The sequence below is a fragment of the Hippopotamus amphibius genome, chromosome 5 (assembly GCF_030028045.1).
Source record: "Hippopotamus amphibius kiboko isolate mHipAmp2 chromosome 5, mHipAmp2.hap2, whole genome shotgun sequence".
NCBI lineage: Eukaryota > Metazoa > Chordata > Mammalia > Artiodactyla > Hippopotamidae > Hippopotamus > Hippopotamus amphibius.
Genome location: NC_080190.1, coordinates 10,954,810 through 10,971,053, shown reverse-complemented (window position 1 = coordinate 10,971,053; position 16,244 = coordinate 10,954,810). Strand labels below are relative to the sequence as shown.

Here is a 16,244-nt window from a genome sequence, read left to right as displayed (position 1 = left end):
TGTATTTGAATCGACAGGAGACCAGGTTGAGGTTTAGCTGGCTCTCTAGACTGTACACAGAACAAGTGGGTAGAAGAAACCTTTGTGAATGCAGTCTTGCTTGTGGCAAGATACCTGGAATAAATCAGAAACCTAAGCCAGGGATCATTTTGAACAAGTACAGTTTCAGCCACCCAGGGACATAGAGTAACTCTAGCTAAATTAAGATCAGACACCCAGCAATGGCCGTGTAGAGGGACAGGATGGGAATGATGTGTCACTTGCCCAGAAAATATATCAATGTAAATTGCTGGGTCAAAGTTCTTGAAACCATGAACTTCTCACTGAGCCTATGTTATAAACAGTCTTCATCAACATCTGTTTCTTTTAGTGCACAAGTCGATCTAGCTGATGTGCTAATTTCTAATTAGTAGCATCTGAATTCATGATTTTTCTGAAGGGATAAAAAAGAACATTAACATGAGCTTTGTTTCCCTGCGGGATTTGTCTGTTGGAGGCTCCAAAGAGACCCACTGTCAATAATAATATAGTAGCCAGCTACTTATCTAGTGCTTAATCTATTGCAAGAGATTTATGGAAATTATCTCACCATAGTCACACGAGGTACGTCTTGTACGATTCCCATCTTATTTTATTTATTTTTTAACTTTCTGGCCACACCGTGCGGCATGTGGGATCTTAGTTCCCCAACCAGGGATGGAACCCTGGCCGCTGCATGGGAAGTGCAGAGTCTTAACCACTGGGCCGCCAGGGAAGTCCCTGGTCCCCATTTTAGAGATGGCAAAATAGAGCACAGAGAAGTTAAATAATTTGCTAGCGTTGGTACATCAGGTGGGTGGTGGAGTTGGTGTTCACAGGGCAGTGGTCTGGCCCCAGAGGCTGGTTCACGATCACCACCCTATCCTGCCTCCGAGGGGAGGTTGATCCCAGAGACAGATGAAGGAACTCATACACATGCATTTAGCCACCTGTGGCAGGAAGTGGAAACCTGGTCAGCCGCCGGATGTCCAGCTTGGAAGAAAACAGCACGAAGAGAGGGACGCTGACCCGTCACGAATGTGTGCAGACAATGATAAGACTGCTGTTGGGCTCCCGTCAGAGTACTGCCTCGAGGAAAGCGGGTGGCGGCTAAGGAATGTGGGCACGCTGGATTCCGTGGTGCCCGGCCTCTGGGCCGGTCCCCCGGGCCTGGAAAATCTGTCGTTATCAGAGACAGAGCGCTAGCTCCTGGGATGGAAGCTGGAAAGTCCGTACATGCATTCCCTCTCTTCCCCAGTGGCAGTGGCAGCCTCTGGCGCCCGGTGGTGGCCAGGACGGCAGTGGTGAGGCAGGTGTCAGCCACGCCGCTCAGTGTCCAGCAGCGTGGTAGTGGTGGTCCAGGGGCTAGTGGTGGCGGTGACAGGTGAGGCTGCAGCGCTGACTGTGGGAGTGGCTCTGGAGGGAGTTTGCGTTGCTGAAAGGCACACAACTGAAAATTGAATGTTGCACCTTCCCCACCTTCAAGGTCCTTACGGGACTCTGGCTTTTTGGTTGGCCATCCCCTCCCCCTCTTCTCCCTTCTCCTTGGGAGGGAGCCCCCGATTCTCTCCTCTTTGTCAGGGTTTTTGCTACGTTTGCTCACCTGGTGAAGACTTGCTTGGGACATTTCTTCATTCCCAACTGGCTCACCCAAGATATTTTGCTTAAGAAGATTCCCTTCCCTAGAAAAATTCTCTTTTGATTTTGTGATGGGTGGCCGGGTGGGGGTAGGCAAAGGTTTTTGTTTCTTATCCCTGCAGTCCTCAAGGTTACGGAAACCTTGTGTTAATAAACACAAGAGCAGCAGTTGTCAGGCTTTTTTCCCCAGTGGTAAATTTATTCCTTCAAACAGCATCCTGCGCAGAATCTCAAGATGTGAAACACACTCACTTTTAAAAATTGAGGTGAAACTCACACAACACAAAAGTAACCATTTTAAAGTAAGCAATTAAGTGGTGTTTGATACACTCACAATTCGCGTATCTGTGTCTCAGGATTTACCCCCATTCTGGACATTTCATGTCAGTAAAATCACACAATATGTGATCTTTTGCGTCTGGCTTCTTTCACACAATATTTTCAAGCGTCCTCTAAGTTGTAGCATGTGTCAGAATCTCATTCCTTTTTATGGCTGAATAATATTCCATTGTAGGGCTAGATCACAGTTTGCTTATCCGTTATCTACTGAAACATCACACTTGTGCTCTGTTTGAACCAGAAGTGGGGCACGGAGATCCTCCTCCACATCCAGCTTTTCCCTCCAAGGAGCTCCTGACACTTGTCTGAGCTTGGTAGGATACCTGGTTTCCAGGAAACCTTTGATGAGATGCTAACTTGTTTCCCTGGAGGGGCCGCACCGTGTGGCAGGGGAAAGGGGCTTTTGCAGAATGAATGAAAGTCCCTGCCATTACAAAAATATATGTGTGTATATTGAAATTGGCTGCCTTCATGCAAAAGAGTGGCTGATTGTTAACTAGAATCCAGGGAGGAAGGAGGCTGCCGAGCAGGAGGGTCTTTGGGGGCTGCCTTTCTCCAGTCCCACCCGAGAGCCGCAGGGCCTCCTCCACCCTGGACGGGCAGGTCTGCCTACCAGCGATCTGGCCAAGCCTGCTGCTTTTTACAACTTCACTTGTTGAAACAAGCCACGCCTGGGTAAGTACATTCTGCACACCCCACACCATAAACAGGTGCCAGACTGCTGGCGTCATCATGTTTCCACAAGTTTTCTTTGTCTTTCCACATTATTTACGGCGGAATTTTCCCAGGTGCAAATAGGAAGCCCTTGGAGCATTTTCGTCCTTTCTAGAAAGAAAGGTTTGTCCCCTGCTCTGAAGCATAAGAGCAAGTGAGTGACTCACAGTGCCCCTGCTCCCGGGGCAGGACAGTCCTGTTCCCCTAGGTGCAGCCAATCAGATCACAGGGGCCAGTTGTAGTTTGGATAAGCCTTTTCTGAAAGGAGCCCTGCTCATGTACCAACGGGAAAATCCTCTGCATGAAAGGCCCTGGCCTCAGTGGGCTGGGAAATGCTGATTGCGCGTTTGTGTATTCACTGCGGCTCTGCACGGCTCTGCCCAGGTATGATGTGCAGCTGGTTTGTGTCAGCGTTGTGGGTGGAGACTGTTTGGGCTGTTTGCCCAACGGGTTGAGGTGGGTCTGGGCCTCTGCTTAGACCTCGCTCGATTCTGAATGGAGGAGGAGAAAGTCCAATTGCTGACACGCACATTTCCGTGGGCCTCAGCCTCCAAAGTCACAGACCATCCCCGACCGTAAGTAGATGGCAGAGTGGTAGAGAGTGGTACTTCCTCTCCGGTCTTGGGGAAGCCCAAGGGGGACAGTTCTAGAGGTCACGGGGAGAGAGTTCTGGACCCAACCAGGCCCTCCCTCGGGGGTTTTGAAATTTACACTGAGCCAGAAGTAGTTTTAAAAGCCAGTTTAAAGGTCTAATTCAGAGGGTCTGGTTCTTAAGAAAATTATTGAATTTTATTTGGTGAATGAGTTTCAAAACTTAATAGTACATCCAATCACGTGTCTCAGCTGCATGTGGTTCAGCCTGGCAGATACAAGGAAGTTATGATCACGGGTAAGGGCACAGTGATCATAAGAGTCAACATTATTTCCTAAGAAGGCATCATTTTGCAAATGAACAGAAAAAATTAACTGAAGTAATTGATTTTATTTTTTTTTAATTTTTTGGTATAAATGTATTTATTTATTGGCTGCTTTGGGTCTTTGTGGTTGTGTGCAGGCTTTCTTTAGTTGCAGTGAGCAGGGGCGACTCTTTGTTGTGGTGCGTGGGCTTCTCGGTGCGGTGGCTTCTCTTGTTGCAGAGCATAGGCTCTAGGTGCACGGGCTTCAGTAGTTGTGGTATGTGGGCTCAATAGTTTTGGCTCGCAAGCTCTAGAGTGCAGGCTCAGTAGTTGTGGCGCACGGGCTTAGTTGCTCTGAGGCATGTGGGATCTTCCCCGACCAGGGCTCGAACCCATGTCCCCTGCATTGGCAGGTGGATTCTTAACCGCTGCTCCACCAGAGAAGTCCTGAAGTAACGGATTTTAAATAAATGAAAATTTTTACTTTCTGTAAGTGAGTATATGATTCCTTTTGTTTTGTCCATCTCATAAACAGCAAATGGCAAAAAAGGATTGAACAATTGCAACTTTTTGATTAAAGGGTTAGGAGGGAGAGAATTGATCACTACAGTGATGTCACTCATAATTTTCTCAGTTTGGGGGATTTTAATCAGGCCTGTTCAAAATACTTATATTTTATTTTCCCGTAACTGTTGATTACACATAGTACATGGTAGCTACTCACTCAATGTTGGTTGAATGGCTAAGCAAATCAATGGACACATTTTATTTTGAGTAAGTCCATCACTGAAGTTTGCTGAGGAAATGCTATGATGACAGCCATGCTGCCAGGAAGAAATCTTGAATCAGAAGGCGGGAGACTGGGTTCTATTTCCAACTTCGGCGTCCCCAAACTGGGTCTTTGGCAAGCCCCTGGGTTTCTCTGAAGCCTCAGTTTCCCCACTGGATTAGACTGGTAATCTCTAAGGCTCCAGCTCAAAAAGTCTGTAATTGATTTTATTGATTGATTTACAATAGTTGCTTTACAATGTAGTGTTAATTACTGCTGTACAGCAATGTGGTTCAGTTATACATACATATATATACACATATATACTTTTTAAAGTATTCTTTTCCATTATAGTTTATCACAGGATATTGAATCTAGTTCTCTGTGCTATACGCTAGGACCTTGCTGTTTATCCCTTTTACATATAAAAGCCTGCATCTGCTAACCCCAACCTCCCACTGCATCCTCTCCCAACCCCCTCCCCCTTGGCAACCACCAACCTGTTCTCTATGTCTAGGATTCTGTTTCTGTTTCATAGATGGGTTCATTTGTATCATATTTTAGATTCTACATATAAGTGACATCATATGATATTTGTCTTTCTCTTTCTGACTAACTTCACTTAGTATGATAATCTCTAGTTGCATCCATATTGCTGCAGATGGCATTATTTTGTTCTTTTTTATAGCTGGGTAATATTCCATTGTATATATGTACCACATCTTCTTCGTACGTATATCTGTCCACTTATCTGTCGATGGACATTTAGGTTGCTTCCATGTCTTGGCTAGTGTGAATAGCGCTGCTATGAACATAGGGGTGCATGTATTGAAAAAGTCTGTAATTACATTTATTCATTTTTATTTTATTTTATTTTTTGGCCACATTGTGTGGCCTGTGGGATCTTAGTTCCCCAACCAGGGATGGAAACTGTGCCCCCTGAGTTGGAAGCACAGAGTCTCTTCTTTTTAAGAATTTTATTGAGATATAAATTGATATACAATAAATTGCATGTATTTAAAGTGTATGATTTGATCTTTTTTCTTATTACTAGTGTATATATATGGCAATCCCAATCTCCCAATTCATACCGCCCAACCTCCCACCCTCTGCTTTCCCCACTTGGTGTCCATATGATTGTTTTCTACATCTGTGTCTCTATTTCTGCCTTGCAAACAGGTTGATTTGTACCATTTTTCTATATCCCGCACATATGCGTTAATATACGCTATTTGTTTTTCTCTTTCTGATTACTTCACTCTGTGTGACAGTCTCTAGGTCCAACCATGTCTTTACAAATGTTCCAATTTTGTTCCTTTTTTATGACTGAGTAATATTCCATTGTATATATGTACCACATCTTCTTTATGGAAGCACAGACCATCAGGGAAGTCCCTGAAAAGTCTGTAATTTTAAAGATTTATTTTTTTATTATTTATCTATTTTGGCTGTGTTGGGTCTTTGTTGCTGCACAAGGGCTTCCCCTAGTTGCGGCGAGTGGGGGCCACTCTTTGTCACGGTGCGCAGGCTTCTTGTGGTACCTTCTCTTGTTGCGGAGCATGGGCTCCAGGCGAGCAGGCCTCAGCAGCTGTGGCAGTTGGGCTCAGTAGTTGCGGCTTGAAGGCTGCAGAGTGCAGGCTTAGTAGCTGGGACGCACGGGCTCAGCTGCTCCACAGCATGTGGGGTCCTCCCGGCCCAGGGCTCAAACTCGTGTCCCCCGCAGTGGCAGGCGGACTCCCAACCACTGTGCCACCAGGGAAGCCCCTGTAATTTTAAAAGCTTTCTGTAACTTAGTTTCTCCACCTAGAAAAAGTGAACAAGTAGTCCCAGTCCTGCTTATGCTATGGGATCTCCTGCAAGTATGTTGGGTGATGTCAGCAGACGTCCTGGGTTTCTCTGTGGGCTCTGTGGGAAGCACCCTTATTATGAAGATGATTAATCAACAGTGTCACTGGGCTTCCCTGGTGGCGCAGTGTGTTAAGAATCTGCCTGCCGGGCTTCCTAGGTGGCGCAGTGGTTAAGAATCCGCCTGACAATGCAGAGGTCACGGGTTCGATCCCAGCTACAGGAAGATCCCACATGCCACGGAGCAACTAAGCCCGTGTGCCAAAAAAAAAAAAAAAAAAAAAAGAATCTGCCTGCCAATGCAGGGGACACGAGTTCGAGCCCTGGTCTGGGAAGATTCCCACATGTTGTGGAGCAACTAAGCCCATGTGCCACAACTACTGAGCTTGTGCTCTAGAGCCCATGAGCCACAACTAATGAGTCTGTGTGCCTAGAGCCCATGCTCCACAACAAGAGAAGCCACAGCAGTGAGAAGCCTGTGCACCGCAATGTAGAGTAGCCCCTGCTCGCCGCAATTAGAGAAAGCCCGCGTGCAGCAGCAAAGACTCAATGCAGCTAATAAATAAAAATAAACAAATTTATAATAAAAAAAAAATGTCCCTAAGTGAGCCCGATGAAATGCCTGGGTGTCCCGGCAGTGAGCCACATTACATGATTATTTATTCCGTCTGGCTGCAACTACCCATTTTCCTCAGCAAGAAAACCATGCTGCCTTCATAGAAATATGTGCAGAAGTGAAACTGATTTGATGAAACAAGTGTTTAGAGTCAAAATATAAAAACCACATGTTTTTGCAGAGCAGTGGATTTCATGCCTCCTCATGTTGGACACCCAGCTCTGCTGTCCTCGGCACTGGGAAGCCAGCCACATGCTGGATTTCCAAACTGAACACAGTTAGAAACAGAAAACACTCTGACAGCGGTGCTCCTCAAGCTGTCCTTGGCAAACGGGCCCCTTTTATCACTCCGTTTGTGTATATACGTATATGTGTACATTGGCATTAAGTCAGAGACTCAGTAACAAACTCGTCTTTCAGAAGTGTCTGCCAACCTGGGATGGGAATAAAAACACCAGCCTGTACTGGGAAAGATGGCTGGGTGGCACGTCGCAAAGAAAAACCCTTCAAAAGCAATTTTCCATGATGGGACTGTAGAGATAAACACTTCCCATCACCTGGCTTTTGAGTTTGGGGAGATGAGCAGCGGGAAAAGGCTCAGACTGTCTTCAATTTTACAGATGTGTATAACCTTTCGTTTCTTCCAGGCTCCACTGATCAAATCCGAAGGGACACCTGGCATCCTGAATCACCATGGGCAACGAGAACAGCACCTCAGGCAACCAGGTGGGTGTTACGGGGCTTCCCCTTGACCTACATGGGTCTCTTGAGTGACATTGACTAGACTTTTTTTTTTTCTAGCATCTCCTCTCTGCCCCGGAAGGAGTGAGCTACAACTCCGATTGTGGCTAGATACATGGGGCATGTTCGTGTCCATGTAGGTGTTTTCATTCCATTTTCAGAATTCTCATAGTGTCTAGACCTAATTTTATAAACTGTATAAAAACTAGTTTTACTTCTTATTCTGTACTTTTAAAGTTGACATGTGAGAGTTGGGCACTTTTTCCAGGATCATGCCCCTCCCTGCCATCAACTTACCTACATGGATGCATCAGAGGAGGGTAAATAAAAGCTCCTCCCCCCTGCCAAAAATAGTTATGGCTCTGAAAAAGTGGTTTTAAAATCTACCACTGTTGAGCAGATCAAATGTGAACTATCATTTCCATGTTAGGGAAGGTTTTCACAACTGAGGGATAAGCTTTGCTTAACTGTGCGTATGGCTGGAATGTTAAAATAAATTCAGATTTTGTAGTGTTATCCATTTTTTTTTCAAGTTTGAGAGTTGTAATTCAATGCCCTGGTGAACAAAATCAGGGAAACACTTTCCCATTGATCTGACACACAGTGGATTAATGGCATTGGGTTCTTTGAATGAAAAAACTAGACCTAAAAGCCAGCTTAAGGCAATTTGTTTTCCCTCTGCCTTTTTGCTCACCACGATCTTCTTTTCTGAAACAGGAAAACAGGAATTATCAATAAAAAAGGTGGGGAGTTCCCTGGTGGCCTAGTGGTTAGGATTCTGGGTTTTCACTGCCATGGCCTGGGTTCAATCCCTGCTTGGGGGAACTGAGATCCTGCAAGCTGTGCATAGAGAGGGGGCAAAAAAGGGAAGAAAGAAGAAGGAAAGAAAGAGAAAGAAAGAAAGAAAGAAAGAAAGAAAGAAAGAAAGAAAGAAAGAAAGAAAGAAAGAAAGAAAGAAAGAGAGAGAGAGAGAGAGAGAGAGAAAGGAAGGAAGGAAGGAAGGAAGGAAGGAAGGAAGGAAGGAAGGAAGGAAGAAAAAGAAAAGAAAGAGAAGGAAGGAAGAAAGGAAGGGAAGGAAGGAGGGAGGGAAGGAAGGAAGGAAGAAAAAAGAAAAGAAAAGGTGGCAAACTCCAATCTTTAGGGACAGACAAGAAACAGTAATTGTGTTAAATGACTGGGTGGGAGACAATAGGGAGAAGTGGGGGCTGCGGCAAACAGAGCAGTCCTGTCCTATTGTCTAAAAGAGGCAACCACCATCAAATCCAGCTCATGGTCACCAAGTAGGAGTGTGGGTCCAGGGTTACAAGACCTTCCCATTTCTTCAAGAGAAATCAGGAACCCATATTTTTGTTTTCTAAAAATCTTAAAGTTTTAAAAATTACACTTCTTATTTTGAGGTAATGGTAGACTGACATGTTGTTGTAAGAAATAATATAGAGACATGCCATGTACCCTTTACCTAGTTTCCCCCAGGAGCAACATTTTGCAAACCTAGAGTACAAATCACAACCCAGATACTGACACTGACACAGTCACGTTACAGAACATTTCCAGAGACAAGATTCCTTTTCTTGCCCTTATAGCCACACCCACCACCCACTGGTGCCCCATTCCTAACCCCTGGCAATTTCTAATTTGTTCTCTCTCTCTATAGAGATGAGATAGGGCGTGTTATACCATGTTATATAAGTGGAATCGTATGGTAGGTGACCTTCTGGAACTGGCTTTTTTCACTCAGCATGATTTCGAGGTTCATCCAGATTGTTGTGTGTGTCAGTAGTTCATTCTTTTTTATTGCTGAGTAGTGCCCCCTGGCATAGATGTACTCCAGTTTGTTGAACCATTCACTTAGTGAAGGACATCTGGATTGTTTCCAGTTTGGAGCTATTACAAATAAAGCTATTATGGACATTTGCATACAGGTTTTTTCTGTGAACGTAAGTTTTCATTTTTCTGACATAAAGCCCAAGAGCAGCGTTGCTGGGTCATACGGTAGTTGCATGTGTACTTTTATAAGGAATTGCCCAACTGTTTGCTAGAATCCCTGACCTATTTTACATTCTCCCACCAGCAGTGTCTGGGTGATGTAGTTTCTCTGCATTCTGGCCAGTATTTGGTGTTGTCACTGTTTGGTGTTGCCATGCTGATGTGTGTGTTGTGATATCTCGTTAGGGTTTTAATTTGCATTTCCCTGATGACTGATGATGTTGAACATCTTTTACGTGCTTGTTGCCATCTGTGTATTCATTTTGGTGAAATATCTGTGCATGTCTTTTGCCCGTTTTCTAATTGGATTTTTCTTACTGTTGAGTTTTGAGAATTTTTACATAGTATACATACTAATCCTTTGTCCAATTGTAGTTTGCAAGTATTTTCTACCATTGGTAGCTTGTCTTTCATCCTCTTAACAGGGTCTTTTACAGAAAAGTGTTTACCAGGTACAATATATCAGTTTTTTTTTTATACATAGTGCTTTTTGTATCTTCCCTAAGCTGAGAACTTCCACCTGAATATAGACAAAGTTAAAGTAGCTTGTACTTTTTCTCCATATTTTACCTATATTAAACCACACTGTCCAGAATTGAAGGCTGGCTTATTTAGAATAGATGCATAGAAACGGAATTGGCACATCGAATGGAGGTAAGTATTTTTGAAAGCCTCTTGCTATATATGTACATCTATAGCTATATCTACATACAAAAGTCTTTCCAGAAAAGTGATGACAATGTATGTCTCTCATCAGGATATGAGAGCCCATCTCACTATACTCTTGCAAGCAATGAATATCTTAGTGTCTCAGATCTTTACTGATAGAAAGGTAAAAATGCTCAGAGCTTTAAAAACTCTCACCCTATTATACCTTTCCCCCATTTCTCATCTCCTGCCAGCTCCCAACCCCAGCCTCCCTCCCCAGTCCCCTGCTCCTGGAGCAGACAGGAGGTGTCTTCCTGGCACCACAGTTTTTCACATCTCCAACCTCAGCCAAACATGACTCAGTGGGGCATCATGGGGTTGCCTTTAGGATTCCAGGATCAGAACAAGGTTTATCTTCTTTGGAGAAACAAATGGAAATGAAGCACAAGTATGTTTGGCTGCAGGACTCAGGGTGAGGTTGAGGTTCCAAACCTGTCCTTCCACTGTCTCCTGGATATGTCTGCCTGGGGGGACCCACAGTCACCCTGAGCTCTTCAAACCTGAGCTCAGTTGGTCCTCCCCTTTCGCATTCCCCCTCTTGGGTACCATGACCTATCCTACCACTCAAGACAGAAACCTGGGGGTCACCTCTAACTCCACCCATTCCCATTCTCCATATTTAATAAATCACTCTATGATTGATTGATTGATTAATGGATTGGCCATTTAGATTTCTAAATTTCTGTTTAATCAGGACTGTTTTTGGTTGTGAGAGATGGAAGCCCATCTCCAATGGCCATAAGCACAGAAGGGGCTTGTCTGATTTATAGAACTGAGAGGTCCACAGAGAGGATCTAGCTGCAGTAAGTCACTGAGTCCACAGGTTCAAAAGATGACACTGGAGATCTCTCCTCCCCTGATCTTGTTCTGCTTTCCTCCGTGATGCCCTGGTCCTCAGGGAGGTGCTCCCAGCCCCATAGGCAGCTCCGTGCTTCTTCCAGCTAATGGTCCAGCCTCTGATCAGCTCCCTCTAAGGAATCTGATGGGCCCCGATCTATCATGTGCCCTCTCTTAATCAATCACTGTGTCCCCAAATGTGGGACAGCCTGAGTCATGTCCCCATACCTGAAGAGGAAATGTGGGCCCAGGGTAATGGTGGTCCCATCAGCGTGGCTTAGAGCACTTTCTCAAAAGACAAAAATGTAGCACAGATCCATGAAGTTTTTTCTAACAGCTTTTGTCCTCTCTGTCCCCACTGTCATAGCCCTGTGACCTCACACCTGGATCACTGCAAACACCTCCAAACTGGTTTCTCTGCCTCCACCTGCTCCCCCATCCCAGCCATGCTCCCAGTCCTCTCTCTCAGAAGCTTTTCTCTGTAAAGATGCATTTGGAGGTGCCTGCATCCTGCTTACAAGTGAACTCTTAGAAGGCAAGATGCAGGTCTGAATGAACCTCTGTTGACAGATTAAGGACCAGGCGTTGAGAACCAGCCACGTCACTGGTACAAAGGATGACAGGATGGCCTGCCTAGTCCTGGCCCTCGCCGCCTTCATATAGCCTTGGGCTGCAGGTTCCTCTCCCTCTGTTGTCTAATTTCCCCTGGGTAGCCGTGGGTGAGGTGGGAGCAACCCCAGCAGGTTAGGCTCTTGCTCTGGTACTTGGGGGGGGATACCATTCACTGTGGCCTGTCCTAACAGCAAGACACTTTGCTTTCAGCAAGAGGACTCCAGCTTGAATAACATCATCCTGTTGCCTCCAAACCCTGAACCTCTGCAGGTACTGGGAGATGTGCTCTGCGTGGCTTGCTCTCGGCCCTCTGCCTAACTTCTAGATGGTTGCAGACTTTTGGAGTGGTGTGTTCGTTTGCATTTTTAGTTTTCCTCCTCTTCCTCCTTCTCTCATTGCCTCCTCCCACCCACCTCAAATAAGTGATAAAACAGTAGAAATCTGCAATATATGTTTGGATTTTTAAAACTAACAGTTTGGTGTGTCTCTCCAAGATCTGCCTCGGTTGACATGCTGTGAGATGCTGAGTAAGGCTTATGTTCTCAAGGTAACGCAGCTGCTAATACTTACCTCGCCAAACAGTTCTACTTTGATTTCCTTTGTCCTGGAGGGAGGCTGAGTGTGGGATGGTGGCCCCCCCCCCTTCACCACCAGTGGGCAAAACTGATTTGTCCTAAGGAAGATTGGTTTCTCAAGAGCCATCAGTGTCCTGGTACATAATGCAGCTGGCTGAGTCCCCGCGTTTTATCTCTGCTCAAAGGGTTTGCCATTGACTGGGGAGGAGGGCAAATTGGGAGCTTTGCATCCCTTTCATGGAGATTTTTCCGGGAGACAGCGTCCAGCTTGCTGTGAATGCTGGTGGGTGTGGTCAGGCGGAGGCAATAAAATGTGACTTGCTGTGAAATCTCGGCACACCCAGGAAGAGGAGTGTTAGTCACCCACGTGATGTGCTCCGTGCCTTAAGGAAAGAGCAGCTCCACCCCAAGGGTGACTACCAGAGGGTCTGCTTAGTGCTGTTGATGAAATAATCAAAACAATCAATTAAAGAATAGAAAAGAGTTTTATTTGAGCCAAACTGAGGATTATAGCCCAGAAGCCAGCTTCTCAGATGACTCTGAGAAACTGCTCCAGAGAATTTTCAGCAGAGGAGTGACGTGAACAGGTTGAAGATTTTAAAAATAGGGCTGGTCTTTAGGGGGCAGACAGCAGAAGTAGAGGAGGGACATTAAAACACTATTTAGAAGTCAAAAGCATAGATGATTACGGCTTGGAGTAAGGTGGCAGGGAAGGGGGTTCCTGGATTGGGGATATATTTTGATGGCAGAGAGAAGAATCTTAATGATGGATTGAATTTGGGGGTAGTGATAAGAGCAGAATCAAGAATGAGCCCTGGGTGTTGGGCCTGAGCCATTGAGTAGATTGGAATGTCATTTCCTGAGATTGGGAGGATTGGAGGAGGGGAAAATTTAGGGGGAAGGAAGAGAATCAAAGGTTCTGGTTTGGTCATAAAATCTGAATGCCTATTGGGAGTTGCAATGAAGAGATCTAACAGGCATTTAGATACACAAGAGACAGGACTTGAGAGGCATATTTGAGTCATCAGCACAGGTATGCAAACCCATGTGACTGGATGAGACCACCTGGGAGAGAGTAAGAGAGTTGGGAAAGGGGACCCAGAACTAATTCCTGAGATGCTCCAACATTCAGACATAAGACCGGGGGAAGCAGGGGAACATCTCTGAAGGAGATGGAACTGGCTGAAGACAAAGGAAAATGAGGGACCTAAGAGATCATGAGAATATCAAGAAACAGTGTTTAGCGGCAGCATATTGCTTCTGGGAAGTAAGGAGCAGACACCTGTCCATTGATTTGGCAATATGGCAGCAGCTGGTGACCAGGAAAGCCTCATATTGCCCTGCAGATCCTTGACAAGCACTGTTTCAATGGAATGACAGGGATGCAGATTGCATGGGAGAGGACAGATGAGGGAAATGGAGATTAGGAAGTACAGAGAGATGTGTAGATCATCCAAGAAAGTTTTTCTATGAACTTTTCTTAGAAGTTTTTCCTAAGAATACTGGGACAGTAGCTAGTGGAGAGAGTTGCATGGAAGGTTTAATTAAAGACCAAAGATACTGGATGCCTGTGTGCTGATGGGCTTGAGGGAAAGAGGCAAAGATCAATGGAGGATTGATGAAAGAAGGGTCAACGGAAGGAAGGCTGACCTTGAATGTTTGAGAGGGAATGGGATTGGAGCAAACATGGGCTTCAAGGAGAGACATTTCCACCACTGCGGACTGAGGGAGAGAGGACAGAAGCAGATACTCCTCGGAATCGAGAGGGTGGAGGTGGGGGAGTTGAGGGAGCTCTTTTCTGATGGCTGATAAGGGTGCAGAGAAAGGAGTGCGTGTGTGCAGGGGTGGAGATGAGGTCAGATGAGGCAGGGGGTGTACTGAGCATGGAAGTTGGGGGCATAACAGGTACCTGGGTAGACTGGACCTTCATGCCTTCACCGAGGGAAGCTGGAGTATGCAGCATGGTAGGACCTCTCTTCATAGTCTCTTGGCAGTGGGCCAGCAAATTAGCTTGATGATTTTTGCTTTTGAAATTTTTTGGCAGCAACTGATATGTCGAATTAATTATTGACCAATTTTATCTTAAGGGGTCAAGTTTAATAACATCACAATAGTCCTATATATAGATCCCCCTGAAGAGTCACGGTTATTTCTTCTTTCATCAGCACAAACTCTATTTGAACTCTGAAATTTAGTAGTCTGGCCTTGGTTTCCTACCTGTATTTCCAAGGGAAGAGAAGTCATTGGTGAGGAAATTCACACACACAGGCTGGACCAACTCCATCCATTTATTGAAGGTTCCTTCGTGACTGAGGCCTTTTGACCTTAGATCCATCCCCTTGTAAATGCCTGTCACTGCATGCTGGGTCCTACTTGTTACTCCTGCTCCTTCCATCCACTGACTGATTCACTGAGGCCCTCTGGCAGGCAGACTGCTCTCAGGTGGGAGCACAGAGCAGCCTTGGTTACTAGCTCCCTATAAAATGCATGGCTGTGACTCACAGCCAAGCCCCAGACCTTTCCTTCTTGGTGACTCCTCTTCCTGCAGCCATCAGACATGTTGGCTGGAAATGAAAAGAAAGCTGTATGCATAACCAAGGCTGGCGGAGGGAGGGTGACTGGGTTGGGGGTGGGAGGTCAGCAGAGTGCCTGACACTGAGCCGAGGAGAGCTGTCTCCAGGAGCGTCAGGGTCTTAGCTTGTGTGTCCTCTTTGGAACAGAGGTGGATGTGACACTATAATGAGAGTATCCTCCATCCAACAACACTTCCTGGGTTTCTTTTTTTTTTTTTTTAAGATTTATTTTATTTTATTATTTATTTATTTACTTTATTTTTGGCTGCGTTGGGTCTTCATTGCTGCACACAGGCTTTCTCTAGTGTGGCGAACGGGGGCTACTCTTCATTGCAGTGTGTGGGCTTCTCACTGCAGTGGTTTCTCTTGTTGTGGAGCACAGGCTCTAGGCATGCGGGCTTCAGTAGTTGTAGCATGTGGGCTCAGTAGTTGTGGCTCAAAGGCTCTAGAGTGCAGTCTCAGTAGTTGTGGTGCATGGGCTTAGCTGCTCTGTGGCATGTGGGATGTTCTGGGCCCAGGGCTCGAACCTGTGTCTCCTGCGTTGGCAGGTAGATTCTTAACCACTGCGCCACCAGGAAAACCCCCTTCCTGGGGATTCATGCATCATGACTTTCACAGAAGGATTTATGGTGAAATAAGGGCCACATCAGCCCCAACTCCTGAAAGTGGGCATGACAGTTGTTCAGTGTTCTTTCCTGAGTGTTCAGTTCTGGGCACCTGAGCTCTGAGCACATGGATTCCAGAGCACAAGGCAACACCCATCCCACCCAGCTTTACCACCTCTGAACTTCCCTTTGGCTCTGGGGTTGTCATGATACCCTTTTATGGCTCTGACAGCGTCGGGAAGGAAAGACAGTCAATCCTATTACTATAATGGTCTGACTTAAAATACACGATCATTAAAAAACTCTTTTATTTATTTATTTATTTTATTGGCTGTGTTGGGTCTTCGTTGCTACACACGGGCTTTTTCTAGTTGTGGCAGAGCAGGGGCTACTCTTCATTGTGATATGTGGGCTCCTCATTGCGGTGGCCTCTCTTGTCACGGAGCACGGGCTCTAGGTGCGTGGGCTTCAGTGGTTGTGGCACCAGGGCTCAATAGTTGTGGCTCATGGGCTCTAGAGCACAGACTCAAGAGTTGTGGTGCTCAGGTTTAGTTGCTCTGTGGCATGTGGTACCTTCCTGGGGAAGGGATCGAACCCATGTCCCCTGCATTGGCAGGTGGATTCCCAACCACTGCGCCACCTAGGAAGTCCTAAAAAACTCTTTTAAAGCAGATCCATTGTCTGGATGTTTCTGTAGTTTGAGTCCCAGGGGGAAAAAAAAAGGATTTTCAGCTATAGAAACTGTGGTCAGTGCTGTAAAGCAAGAAGGCAA

General features: G+C 45.8%; 1 protein-coding gene across 3 annotated transcripts in view; it reads left to right on the top strand.

Moving 5' to 3' along the window:
- Positions 1-16,244, top strand: part of TACC2 (transforming acidic coiled-coil containing protein 2) — a 210,479-nt gene that overhangs the window by 18,391 nt on the left and 175,844 nt on the right. The window contains exons 1-3 of one of the 3 annotated variants that reach the window (XM_057735109.1): positions 3,153-3,284; positions 7,483-7,561; positions 11,930-11,989. In XM_057735109.1, coding sequence (XP_057591092.1) covers positions 7,529-7,561; positions 11,930-11,989 — 93 coding nt within the window. In that variant the 5' untranslated portion in view covers positions 3,153-3,284; positions 7,483-7,528. Of the gene's footprint in view, positions 1-3,152; positions 3,285-7,482; positions 7,562-11,929; positions 11,990-16,244 lie in introns of those variants that run through there. The other 2 variants (XM_057735110.1, XM_057735111.1) reach the window with 2 other exon arrangements.